A 14,261-nucleotide genomic window follows, 5' to 3' on the forward strand; every position below is an offset into this window, starting at 1 on the left:
TTTATCAATCCCAAATGTCACCGTAGCAACATTCTCCTTCAAATGCCATGAATCAATGTGTTGCGCTTTGATGTACACATCGCCCTCATGTACCTTGCCTTTCCTCTTTCTCGAAACCAATTGGAACCCATCATCATCCACACGTGGTTGACTCCTGCTAGCCTCTTTAATCTTTGACGGTTCTGCATCCGTTGATCCCTCCATGTTCTTCGTTTGGTCGGTACATTCTTTAGCCTTGTTCGGATGCCCACTAGTTGATGAGGTGCATGCCCAAGTATCCGCCTTTGGGCGCCACTCTTGGCGGGTGATCTTGGGGACGTTGCTCGAGTAAAATGCCTTGGTTGGTACTCGGCGATCCCTACCTCCACCCCGATTCTTCCTTCCCGAAGCATGACAATCTTCTTTCACGTGCCCAACATGTTTACAATTTGCACAAAACAAAGGGATACGGTCCCATGCCACTTTGTACCTTGAATCTTTACCTCGGATATTGAGGATGATTTCTTCCGGCGGGGGGATCGAAATGTCAATCTCCACACAAATCCTAGCAAAGGAGAGCCGGCTTTGATGGATGGTGGCATGATCGGCTTGTAGTGGCTTTCCTAAGAGATTACCGATTGCCATGATGGCCGATTCCTCATAGAGATGCGCCGGGATGCCCATGATGTTGCACCAAACGGCAACAATCGGCGACTCGGAGAATGTATCGAAGTCCGGCGCCCATTTGAACACCCTCATCGGGTGAACATCAACATACCAATTCGGGCTCCCATTAGGACCATTTAACACCTTAACATAGTCGGCAATCTCATGGAATTGGATTAAAATATGCTTGGCATTCAAGTATTTCCAAGTAAATGAACCAACTAACCCCAATCCTCCTAGACTTTTTTGTATTTGGTAAGTTGATGGGAGCGAATGGGAGAATTTTCCAACGACGGCTTGCCCTAGCTTCTCCGAGAGGTAATCCGTTTCTAAGTCGGAAAAGGAGAGGGATGGTGTACCTTCAAAACAGCCGGCTATCCCCAAGGCTTTGATCTTGGTGGCATCCAACGAGATTGGCTCGGCTTTTTGGAATTTTTGCGTGGCTGGTGCTCCTTCCACGGACCCCATCCCCACTCTTTCGCCTCCTTCCACGCTCCGGCCGGCGGCACCAGCTTTTCTGGGGAGAATTCCGGCGGTGGTGCATCGGGAGGCCGACCCCCTTTGCGTTCACCATTGACTAGAGGTGGGAGGGAGGGGTGTGTGCCACATGGGGTTGAATTTGAATTCAAATTGTCACTTATCAAAAAAGGGCCAACACTTACTTCCCCATGCAAAGTAGAATTCGGCCTTTCCTCCATTTGTGGGTCACATGCATCCACTTCCTCACATGTCACCCCCACACCAAGACAAGGGTTCACATGACCTCTTGTACCATCCACATGAAGAACGTTGACCAGCACCTTCTCCTTGTGTGGAACATCACGATCCCCACTGGCCGGCGCCGGCCAAATTCCAACGACCTCCTCGCAATCGGGTTCCTCCATTTCACACATTGGCGTGCTCCCTTCCTTAGACATTTGAGCTAGTGAGTTCAACATCTCCCGAACAAGGGCTTGCTCAGCCTCCGGCGACCTCCTCCCTTCACCATGGGGCTTGCCGACGAGTCCATCAACCATTTCAAACGCCATCTTCTTCTTAGCCCGACTAACCTCCGAACCAGATTCAAGACCGGCTCCTTTGAGGGCTTGTCGAGCTTTCTCCGGGTGGGGCGTGCCAACCCTTTTGGTCTTAGGCCGTGCAAGCGAACGAAACTTCCACTCCGGCGAGGAAAGGGGCTGCATCGTGTGTATCAAGGCCGCGGCCTCTTCCTCCGGCTGCTCACCACCGGACTTCACCATGTGTCGGATGCAACAATCACGTTTCGCCTCCCTCAAAGGGGAGGGAGGGAGAGTGGACAAATTCTAGAGAGAAGGGAGAGCTTCTCTCTCTACTACGTATTGGGTACATTGAGAAGCCTCCCTTTGACAAACCCACTTTGATTCGGTGCGACAACACAAGGGAGAAGTGGGGCAAGTCACTTCGTGAGGACTTTAGTAATCACCTTATTGATCATGTTGCACAAGCTAATTGGTCTGTAGTCTCCCCAAGTCTCGGGTATCGGCTTCTTGGGGATGAGAACTATACTCGTGGCCGTGAAGCTTCGAGGGAGGAAGGTCCCACCGAAAAATTGCCTAACCGCATCCACCAAATCTGGTCCCACAATGCCCCAACAAGCTTGGAAGAATAATGCCGAGAATCCATCCGGGCTCGGAGCACTATTGGCCGAGATGTCGAATACCGCTCGTTTCACCTCATCCGCATCCGGAGGCTTCGGGAGGTCCGTCAAACGCTCCGAGGGGGGGAGGCGTTGTAGGAGGCTTAGGTCCGGATCCGCAAGTTCCAGATAGCTCGGGGCTAGGAGGTTCTGAAAGAACTCAACCGCCGATTCTTTGATGGCCTTGTCATCTGTGAGTTCACACCCATTAGTGTTGATCTTGTGGATGCATAGCCGGATCTTCTTCTGCTTCACCCAGCTTTGGTAGAACCTAGTATTTTTATCCCCTTCTTCTAGCCAACGGAGGGCCGCCTTCTGCCGCCAAAAATCTTCCTCCATTTTAAGAAGTAATATGTACTCGGCAATTTGTTTGTTGACCTCCATTCTATTCCTGGCCGAGGGGTCACCTTCAAACTCCGCTGGTGCCTCTGCAATGTTTTCTTCACAGGTTTTTAAGTTGGAGTGAATATTCCCAAACACCTCTTTGTTCCACCTTTTAAGCGTACTCTTGATCCTTGCTAACTTGATCTTCAAATTGAGGATGCCCTCGGCCTCCGTGGGAGCGATGAAATCTTCTTTTACCAAGTCACCGAATCCCTCATGCCGGACCCACATGTTTTGGAACCGGAACGCTTTCCTGCCCGTAAAGATGTTAGTTGGCCTGCATCTAACAAGGAGAGGTCCGTGGTCAGACGCGATGCGTGGGAGATTTTTTTTTTTTTTTTTTAATAAACACCGTCACGGTGGAGGGTTCGTGGGTCCCTCATCCCTATATTTCAAAAAAGGGGGGTAGGTTACAATTCATGGCCACACCCGATAGTGGTGTCCCGACAAAGAAAGAGCCATTAGAGTAGTGAGCGGTCCGCGCCAACATGGTGCGGACCTCGCCCTACTCCATTCAAAACTCAAAACGATAAAAACGACCTAGACTAGGTAGAGTCTTCATCTCGGACTCGGATATTCGGAATGCCCATCTCCTCCAAGCGGATCATTGCCCTTAATAGCCGAGGGGCTGTGCTATCGTTCATGTGGTGATACTCTAATTTCTCCGCACCCATTTTTGCTAGGAAATCAGCCACTTTGTTTCCCTCCCGATGAATAAAGGATGTGCGGAGTGTTATATGTCGTTTGAGGACGATTAGACGAGCTACTTCATGTCTAACTTGGGGCGGCCCCCAGCTGGCACCATTAAGGAGGTTAAGCGCCTGTTCAGAGTCCACCTCGAGCCAAATAGGTCGGTTAAACTCCTTCGCCAAGGTTAGTCCGTGATGGATGGCCTTGAGTTCAGCCTCAAGGGCCGAGTGGGCTCGGAGTGGTGTGGTGAAGGCGACTAACATTCGCCCTGCACAGTCACGGATAATTCCTCCCCCTCCGGCCTTATCCAAGGATTCCAGGAAGGCACCGTCCGTATTGATCTTGATCCATGCCCCGTCCGGAGGGTGCCACTTAATTGATACAACAAGAGGCCTCGGCACCCTATTCTCCGCTTCGGCCGGTAGGTGAAAATTGAATCTCACTCCCTTCCAATGTTTTTTCTTTATGTTCCCATTAATCATGCTGTTTCGGATATAAGTTTGTACCTGCCACACCACGTTCTACGCCTTGAATTGGGTCATTTGGTGACGACTACGATTCCTCTCGGCCCATAGGAACCACATGATAAGATAAGGCATAGCGTGGCTCAGGTGTTTCTTGTTATCTTGCCTGGTTCTTCTCGACCAGACCTCCAGTCGTTCCGGAATGGTGTCATTGACCTGGATTCGTGGTGCTGATCCTTCAAACCAAGCGTCAAACTCCCTCCACACCCTGGTAGCCCCCGTTCCTTGGATGAAGAGGTGTTGTAGGGACTCAATGTTTGGCCTAAATTGGCAACATTGGCATTTAGAGGCCATCTCAATCTTTCTCCACTGGAGCTTTGTGTCGACCGGGATACGGTTAGAGAGCAACCTCCAAATGAAGATGGAAATTGAGTGTGTAAGGCCGGCCTTCCATAAGTCATCCAAGCCCCGGATGATAGGCCTCCGGTTACGGATGGTCTCCCATGTCGTGGCAAGGGAGAAGTCCCCGAGCCGAGAGATGTTCCATCTTGGGATGTCCGGTTATCCATGAACAATTGGGGTGCCGATAATTTGCTGGATTACATGGTGCGGGAGGCCGGCTTGGGTTTGGAGGAGTTGGAGTTTGGTTTCGTCCCATACTCCATCCCGGGTATAGTCCTCGATCCTATCCCTTGCGCATCTTCGATCATCAAGCGCTAGCTCCCTTAAGGTGCAATTGCCGAGCCATATGTCGTCCCAGAAAAAGATCTTGCCTAGCCCCACCACCCATCTGATGTGCGGCTGTGCTTGCACCCGAACTTTCATGAGCCGTTTCCAATTAGGGCTACTTCGTCCCGAGGGCCTAGCCACAAGAGGGGAAGCCATGGTACAGTACTTGGTCATCATATAAATAGCCCAAAGAGAGTTTTGCTCCCTAAATCGCCACCACAATTTGACATTGAAGGCTCGGAGAACCTCCTTTGACTTGCGGATGCCAAGGCCGCCCTCGGCGGTGGGTAGGCAGATTTGATCCCACCCGATCCAATGTGTCTTCTTCCTTTCATTTGAGGATCCCCAGAAGAACCTAGCCAGCTGTTGATCAATCTGTTTGAGAGCGCCGGATGTTGGCTCGATGGCTTGAAAAATGTGAAGGGGAACCGCTTCCAGGGTACTCTTGATTAGTGTTAGCCTCCCCCCGAACGAGAGATGCCTATGAGCCCATCCCGAGATCCGCGACGCCACTTTCTCCCGGAGGAACATAAACATATCCGTTCGTTTAACTCCTCGAAATATGGGTACTCCCAAGTAAAGAAAAGGGAATGTACCTTGAGAAAATCCTCCTTCCGAGTGGATTGATCCTGCCCAACCATCATGAATCTCGGCAATGTAGAAATTACTCTTAGCAAGGTTGACTTGTTGGCCCGAGACCTCCGCATAATCTTCAAGGCATGCTCTTAGGCGCCTAATAGAGGGCGCCGCCGCTTGGGTGAAGATGATGATATCGTCGGCATAGGCTAAGTGGCTAATCTCCATGCAGTGCCGGGCCGCCTTGAAAGCCATCTCTTTGTGTCCCAAAATAAGTTTATCAAGCGCCCTAGAGAGGTATTCCGCCGCAATCACAAACAGGGCCGGTGAGATAGGATCGCCCTGTCGGAGCCCTCGGGTAGACTTGAAGAAGCCCGAGGGGGCACCATTAATTAGCACCGAGAACCAACAAGTGCCAACACATCTTTCAATGAGGGAGATCCAAGCTTCCGGAAATTCCATTTGTCGTATGACCTTGATGAGAAACGGCCATTGGACGCGGTCATAGGCCTTTGTCATGTCAATTTTAAGAGCAACATTCGGGGCAGGGGAGCACCTTGGAAGCTCGGGGAACATTTCCTGGGCCAGGAGCACGTTATCGTTCAAAAGTCGACCTTTCACGAACCCACTTTGGTTTGGGGCAATGACGTGGGGAAGGAAAGGAGTAAGCCTTTTCGTAAGGACCTTTGTAATGATCTTGTTGATCACATTGCACAAGCTGATGGGGCGATAGTCCCCCCACGATTCAGGAGTGAGCTTCTTGGGGATCAGGACTATACTTGTTGCTGTGACACTCCGCGGGAGGAACGCCCCAAGGAAGAATTGTCTAACCGCATGAACCACATCTTGTCCCACGATACCCCAGCACGTTTGATAGAAGGTAGCCGTAAAACCATCCGGTCCTGGTGCACTATCCCCAGATATATCAAACACAGCTCGCTTAATTTCATCCCCCTCAGGTGGTGTAGGAAGATCCCAGAGTTGTTCCGAAGGTGGGAACTGGCGGATCAAACACTAAAGTCCGGCACGCCGAGGGCCAAGGGTGGGGGTGCTAGGAGGTTCTTGTAGAAATCAACCGCCGAGTTCTTGATCTCTTCCTCCCCAGTGATTTCCACTCCATTCACGGATATTCTATGAATCCGCAATCGAATCCTCTTCTGTTTAACCCAGCTTTGATAGAACCTTGTGTTCTTGTCTCCATCCGCTAGCCATCGGAGGGCCGCTTTTTGTCTCCAATAGTCTTCCTCCATTTTGAGGAGAAGGATGTAATTGGCAATGAGCTTGTTTACCAAGGCTCTGTTTTCGCCCGACGGGTTTATTTCAAACTCACTTTGGGCCTCAGCCACCTTATCTTCCATTTCCTTTAGATTGGTATGTATATTTCCAAAGACTTCCTTATTCCAAAGTTTGAGCATTTTTTTTGTTCGCGCAAGCTTGATTTGAAGATTAAGCAATCCCTCGGCCTCCGTAGGCTGGTTCCAAGTATTGCGTACAGTATCCAAGAAGCCCTCATGGCGGATCCACATGTTTTGGAATCGGAAGGCCTTTCCTCCGGGCTGCCGATTAGGACATCTACATCTTGCCAAGACCGGCCCATGATCCGATGAGACGCGTGGGAGGTTAGTAACCCTCGTTGCCTCGAAAACCTGTGGCCAAGCATCGTTCACCAAAATTCTATCGAGCCTCTCCATAAGTCCGTTCTTTGCCCACGTGTAGTCCGATCCGTCGAACCCCGGGTCAAGAAGCCTGCAATCCTCAATTGTCTCGGCGAAGTCAATCATCTCAGCTTGCCGGTTGGTGTCGCTCCCAACTCTCTCATGTGGGGATAGAATAGTGTTGAAGTCCCCGCCGACGATCCAAGGTGTTCCGTCGGTGATGACCGCAATCTCCCTCAACTTATCCCAAAGGTGGTATCTTCCCGTCCGTGAGCACTTCGCATAGATAGCCGAGACTGAAATGTGTCTTTCAAGGCGAGGAGAAAGGAAACGGCCGTGGAGCATTTGATCCGAGTCCTCTTCCACAACAAAGTTGGCGCCCTCCTCAACAAAAATCCAAATTTTTCCATTAGTATTTGAGCCTTTATACACTAGCCCCAATGCCCTAGAGAATTTCTCCGGGTTGGGGTCTGTAAACGGCTCCATTATTGCAAGAAATTGAACATTATGAGACTTGATCAATCTTTTTAAAACGTTTTGGGTTGGAGCATTCGCAATACCCCTAACGTTCCAAAACATATAGTTTAAGGACATAATTAACAGTGAGGTTCCGTACCCGGCGGGTGTGAAGGCCACCCTCGGAAATCGGTCATTTGTTGGTCGTGCTATTCGTGATCCGTCTCGGCCTCCAAGGTTGGGTTGCTCGCACCACCAGCATCATCACGATTGTGCGCGCCCCTCTCGAAGCTCTCATTGGCATCATGATCACCATCCTCATATAATTCATCTTCCATGAGGGAGAAGTACTGATTAGTGCTCAAACAGTTTGCCTTCTCTTGTTCTCTACTCTTGGCCACGGTGGTCTTTGTTGTTGAGCCGCTTGGGCCGATGGGTGCCGAGACGGGGTTCCCACCTCGGACGGCCGAGACCCGGTTAACGACACCCGGTGTCGCTTCCTCGAGTGGATAGGCAAAAGGCTTGAAGCCTTTAAGATGGCTTGAGGCCTCTCGACCATTCCGAGTTCCACTCGCACGATGTGATTCCGACGAAGCTTCCTTGTTGTCATTGAAATCTCCTAAGATGTCCGGGCCTTGCCAATGTGTGTCCGCACCTTTGGTTCCTTTTGCTTTGAAGTTTGCTCGATCCGCACCACTATTCTTTTTCTTCCCTTGGCGTTTCCATTCATTAGGATTAGCATCATTCCCCCCGGTGTCTTGCATTTCTTTAACACCTCGGTCGTCCGAATGTGGCTGTTTGAGTGGGCCGATATTATAGTTTCTCTTGGCCGGTCGTTCCTTCTTGCCCGTGGCATAACAAACCTCCCTCGTGTGTCCAACATGTTTGCAATCTTGACAATAGGAAGGAATCTTATCCCATCGGACTTGTTGCACCGTCTCCCGCCCACAAAGATCAAGAATGATCTCCTCGGGAGGTGGCTTTGTAATATCAATCTCGATGCAAATGCGTGCGAAGGATAGCCGAGACTTGTTGGCCGTGGCACGGTCGATTTGAATTGGGGTACCGAGGAGCTTGCCGATGGCGAATAGGGCCGATTGATCATAGAGGTGAATTGGGAGGCCTATTAAGTTGCACCAAATTGCCGCGATCGGGGACTCACAATACGCATCAAACTCCGGGGACCATTTGAATACCCTCATCGGGTGTCGGTCAATGAACCATACGGGGGAGCCCCTCGGGCCACCAAGAAGGCGAGCATAATCCCCAATGTCCTCGCATTGAATAAGAATGTGTTTAGCATTAATATATTTCCAATTAAAGCCATGACTCAATTTGATGTTGTCAAGGGCCTTTTGAATTTGATGCCCCGTACGGATAGAATGAGAAAACTTACCCACGATTGCGTGCCCAATGCCTTCAGCCAACTTTCGTGTCTCCGCCCCGGAAAAGTAAATGGTCGGGATGCCGTTTGATGCTGAGGCAAAGCCAATGTTTTGAATCTTCTCCGGTTCGAACACTTGCGGGCCGTTTGGGTCGGAGGAGCCTTTTAGCACTTCGGCCAATGTTATCGGCTTCCCGGCGATCACCGAGTGTGGCTCGTGTGTCTTGGGCAGGTTCGCATGGTTCAATCCCGTGCTCGGCCCCATCCATGTTCCGGGAGTTTGTTGGTTCGGCCCATGCAAATCCGGGGGTGTATAGTTGTTGCTCGTCTCCGGGTCACTATCTCCAATTACCATCGGGATGGACGTTTCAATGCTTGGGACTCCATATCCTAATCGAAGAGGTGCTTTCGGTTGCGTTCCTTATGGCACGGATCTGCCCCATCTTAGTTTTGGATTTGTCGCGGCCATCTCCTCCTTCCGACTCGGTGATCCCTTCTCAAAAGTGTCCCGAATTTTGAGTGTTCTACCTTTCTCAAGTGGTGGAAACTCCTCAAGTGAGGCGATAAGGTCCGTCGAGGGTGAGGACCCCGGAGGTTCAAGTCTCGGCACCCGGCTGGCGCGCGCCACGTAGAGCTTACTTCCGGTCTCCGGTGGTCCGGCAATGATGAGGGGTTGGGCGGCCATTGTGTCGAGGGTCTCCGCCGAGTCCAAGGTGGCGAGGTGGATGAGTTCATGGGTTTGTGGCTGTATTGGAGCCTCAACGGCTAGCAACTCACGTGAGCCCCCATTGTGGTAAGGCACCAAGGCACTTTCAAAAGGTGATTTTGTTCCTAACTCCATTTCGGGCAAGTTGACTACTCCTTCTTTCAAGGTATTCTTTGCAGCACATGTGACACCTTTATTGGGAGGGTAAGGGACAAAGGAGCTTTTCAAAGGTGGTTTTGTTCCTTTATCCATATTTGGCAAGATGACTTCACCAACCATCTTGGAGAGTTGTGCATCACGTGGTCCAACATGAGGTGGTGGGGGAGCGTGCGCGGCTGGCTCGTCACTTGCTTCGACGGTCGACCGGCCGTCGCCGGAGACCTGGCCGGAGGACGGAATCTCGCCGGCATAATCGTAAGAGTCAAGAACAATGGCGATTTTCACATCCCCTTCATCATAGGTGACGATTTCGGCCTCATTCCTGGGTGAAGCCACCTTCATATCGCGGCCGGGAGGCGCCGGAAAGATGGTTGTTTTGCATTTGGGACTTCCAACCGGTGAGCCACCTTCGGCCCCGAAATCAATCTTCTTCCGGAGTTGCTTGTCTTCCGGCATAGGTGAGAGTACAAACCTTTTCCGACCATCGCCTTTGGTGGAAGGGGCCGGGGTACTTTTCCTCTCTTTCACGTTTGTTTTCAAGGATTTCCTCGCTGAACGTCATTTGTTGGACCTAGGGAGGGTCCTCGGCTGCCCGGAGGACCATTTGGTGATCCGAGATGGTGCGGGGTTCCTCGGACCCCGGTGGAGGATCCGGCGGGTGTTCCGGCATGGCTGAAGGAGAGTCAAGACACCAGCCGCACCGGGGAGTTGAGCGGAGGTTGGTGAGGTGTGGCTCGAGACCGGAGGAGCGAGCCGGGGTTGTGGTTGTGGCCTTGGACGAACGAGGGTAGTGGTCGGAGATGAACGGAAGGTCGGCGTGGGGGGGTGGTCGGAAGGTGGATTATCGTTCAAAAGGGAGAATTGCTAGAGAGAAGGGAGAGCATCTCTCAATGAGGTCCGGGCTTGCGATGCGTGGGAGATTTGTGTCTCTTATTGCCTCAAACGTTTGAGCCGTCGTCTCGCTAATCAGCACCTTATCCAACCTTTCCATAAGGCCATCAATTCTGATCCATCATAGCCTGGGTCCATAAGACCACAGCCCTCAATGGCTTCAGCAAAATCAACCATTTTTGCTTGACGATTTGTGTCGCTCCCCGTCCTGTCTTGAGAAGAGAGGATTGTGTTGAAGTCCCCTCCAATAAACCACGGCATCCCATCCGAGAGTTGTGTGATATCCCTCAACTTTTCCCATAGGACATGTCGCTCCCCTCTCGTGCATTTAGCATATACGGCCGATAGCATAATAGGAGTTGAAATCCAAGGGCAAGTGAACCTCCCATGTAGCAGCTGTTCTGAGTCATCCAACTCATCATAACCCATCCCTTCTTTCACAAAGATCCAAATTTTCACATTGATGTTCGAGCCCTTGAAGGACAGCCCCAACAACTTCGAAAACTTGTCCGGATTGGGGGTATAAACGGTTCCATTATTGCAAGAAAACAAATATTATGAGAACTAATTAGTCTTTTTAGGACGTTTTGGGTTGACGCATTTGCGATCCCCCTAACGTTCCAAAACAGAAGATTTAATGACATGATTAACTAGAGGAGTTCGTACCCGATGGGATTTTTTTTTTTTTTTTTTTTTTTTTATCCAAACACCTTCATGGTGGAGGGTTCGTGGGTCCCTCATCCCTATATTTCAAAAAGTGACGATTACAATACGTGGCCACACCCAAAAGTGGTGTGTCCTCACAAACTTAGGAGTAGTATGCGGTCCCAAGCCATAAACCCGGACCTCATCCTACACCATTACAAAACACAATATACAAAGAATCAAGAGAACAACGGTGGTACCCTCCCAACCTCCAAAACACAATACTATTCTTCATCATTATGATGGACCCGAATGTTCGGGACTCCAAGTGCATCCATCCTAGTAATTGCAGCGAGGTGTCTCGGCATCGTGTGGGCATTCATACGGCAATAGTCGAGACTGTCAATTCCCATCTTTGCAAGTAAGTCTCCAGCCCTATTCCCTTCCCGGGGGGTGAAGGTGATACGCACACCTCGTTGTCGCTTGAGGAGGGTGATCCGCGCCACCACCCGGCTCGTGAGTGCCGGCCCCCATCGCATGCTATTAAGGAGCTGGACCACTTGTTGTGCATCCGACTCAATCCAGATAGGCCGGTTGAATTCCAGGGCAAGTTCTAACCCGAGTTGGATGGCAAGGAGCTCCGCCTCAAGGGCGGAGTGGGCCTCAAGTGGAGATGCAAAGGCAGAAAGCACTTTGCCCGTGTGATCTCGGATGATACCACCTCCCCCGGCCTTATCCGACTCTTCCAAGTATGCACCATCGGTGTTGAGCTTGATCCAGGGGTCCTCCGGCGGTTGCCACTTGATTGCTACTGCGAGCGGCCTAGGGCTCCGAATTTCATCATGCCTCGGGACATTGATTTTAAGACGTACCCCTTTCCAATGCTTCTTCTTGTATATCCCGTTCGTCATACTATTCCGGATGTAGATTTGAAATTGCCAAATGACATTGAAAGGCCTAAATTGTACGGACTGGTGCCGGCTCCTATTCCGTTATGCCCAAATGAACCATAAAATGAGATACGGCATGGCCCTGCTTAGGTGTTTTTTGCCCGGTTGCCGAACTCTTCTCGTCCAGACCACAAGTCGTTCCGGTATGGTGTCGTTGATCCGGAGGGGTGGTGACGGACCCTCGAACCATGTGTCAAATTCCCTCCATATCCCGTGAGCCCCGTCCCCTTGAATGAAGAGGTGTTGGAGGGATTCAATCCCTGGTCGATGTGGGCAGCAATGGCATTTGGAGGCCAATTCCATTCGTCTCCATTGCAGCTTTGTGTCCACCGGAATGCGGTTGGAGAGAAGTCGCCATAAAAATATGGCCATAGAGGACGTGAGGCCCGCTCTCCAAATGTCGTCGAGGCCTTGCACAATCGGCATTTGACTTCGTAAAGTCTCCCATGTAGTAGCAAGTGAGAACTCTCCATTGGTTGATAATCTCCATCTTGGTACATCCGGCCCATCCGAGATGACGGGTGTGTCGAGGATCTTTTGTACGATATGTTGTGCTAGGCCAGCTTGCGCTTGGAGATTTCGCAATTTAGGCTCATCCCATGCACCATCCTTAATGTAGTCCGCCACCCGAGCGAGAGGCCCTCCTCTGTCATCAAGGCTAAGTTCTCTCAAAGGCGTCTCTCCAAGCCATAAGTCATCCCAAAATAGCATCTTCCCTTCTCCCACCACCCATCGAATGTGCGGTTGAGCAAGAGGCCGAGCCTTCAGAATCCTCTTCCACGTAGGGCTTCCCCTCCCCAATGGTCTAGCTGTTAGCGGGGAGACCTTTTGACAATATTTAGCCATTAAGTACGTAGCCCACAAGGAATTTTGTTCCCTAAACCGCCACCATAACTTGATGTTAAAGGCTCTTAAGACTTCCTTGATCTTCCGGATGCCCAATCCCCCCTCGGCCGTTGGTAGACAAGCCTGTTCCCATCTTATCCAGTGCGTCCTCTTCTTCTCATTAGTTGACCCCCAAAAGAAACGGGCCATTTGCTGATCCAATTGCTTGAGGGCACCGCCCGTAGGCTCGATAGCTTGGAAGATATGAAGTGGTATCGCTTCGAGTGTGCTTTTAATCAAAGTAAGTCTCCCCCCAAAGGAGAGGTGTCGATGGGCCCACCCAGAGATCCTAGCCGCGATTTTCTCACGGAGGAACAAGAACATGCTCGAGCACTTCACACCTCGGTAAATAGGGACTCCAAGGTAAAGGAACGGGAACGTACCTCGAGAGAATCCTCCTTCCCTTTGTATTGTGTTTGTCCACCCTTCATGAACCTCGGCAATGAAAAATTGCTTTTCCCAAGGTTGACTTGTTGGCCGGACGCCTCGGCATAATGATCAAGGCATGCTCGTAGCCTCCGGAGAGGGTTCGCCGCCGCTTGCGTGAAGATGATGATGTCATCTGCATAGGCAAGGTGGCTGATCTCAATACTTCCCCGGGTTGCTTTGAACGTCATTTCTTTGTTGCCGAGGATGAGTTTATCAAGAAGTCTCGATAGGTAATCCGCGGCCAGGACGAATAGGGCGGGAGAGATGGGGTCCCCTTGCCTAAGGCCACGGGTAGATTTGAAAAAACCGGCCGGCGCCCCATTGACAAGGATTGAGAACCAACAAGACCCAATGCATCTCTTGATGCGGTCCACCCACGGCTCGGGGAATCCCATGTGTTTAAGGACTTTTAGGAGAAACGACCATTGAACTCGATCATAGGCCTTGGCCATATCTATCTTGATTGCAACATTAGGGGCCGGTGTGCTTCGTTGTAGCTCATAGAACATCTCCTGAGCAAGTAGTACGTTATCATTGAGGAGTCTCCCTTTGACAAAACCACTTTGGTTGGAAGCTACCACGTGTGGGAGTAAAGGGGCCAGTCGCTTGGAGAGTATCTTGGTAATCACCTTATTGATCACATTACACAAACTAATGGGCCTGTAGTCTCCCCATGACTCTGGAATGGGCTTCTTCGGGATGAGTACAATGCTTGTGGCCGTGAAGCTTCGGGGAAGAAAGGCCCCACCGAAAAATTGTCTAACCGCATCCACCACATCCGATCCCACAATGCTCCAGCAAGCTTGGAAAAAGAGAGCCGAATAGCCATCCGGTCCAGGAGCACTATTGGCCGAGATGTCGAAGACCGCTCTTTTCACTTCATCCGCATCTGGAGGTTCGGGGAGGGCCGCCAAAGACTCCGAAGGGGGAAGTCGGTGTAGGAGGCTTAGGTCCGGTTC

General features: G+C 51.0%; 1 protein-coding gene across 1 annotated transcript; it reads right to left on the reverse strand.

The window, feature by feature from the left end:
• Positions 1–6,149: 6,149 nt before the first annotated feature.
• On the reverse strand, positions 6,150–7,283 carry LOC121774367. The gene has a single exon (XM_042171257.1). It carries the CDS (start codon positions 7,281–7,283, stop codon positions 6,150–6,152), a length of 1,134 nt encoding a protein of 377 aa, XP_042027191.1.
• Positions 7,284–14,261: the final 6,978 nt, after the last annotated feature.

The sequence above is a fragment of the Salvia splendens genome, chromosome 17 (assembly GCF_004379255.2).
Source record: "Salvia splendens isolate huo1 chromosome 17, SspV2, whole genome shotgun sequence".
NCBI classification, from domain to species: domain Eukaryota; kingdom Viridiplantae; phylum Streptophyta; class Magnoliopsida; order Lamiales; family Lamiaceae; genus Salvia; species Salvia splendens.

What these genes read in the sequence shown, in the direction of transcription:
- LOC121774367 (XM_042171257.1), bottom strand. Translation starts at nt 7,283, where the DNA reads ATGGAGCCGTTTACAGACCCCAACCCGGAGAAATTCTCTAGGGCATTG.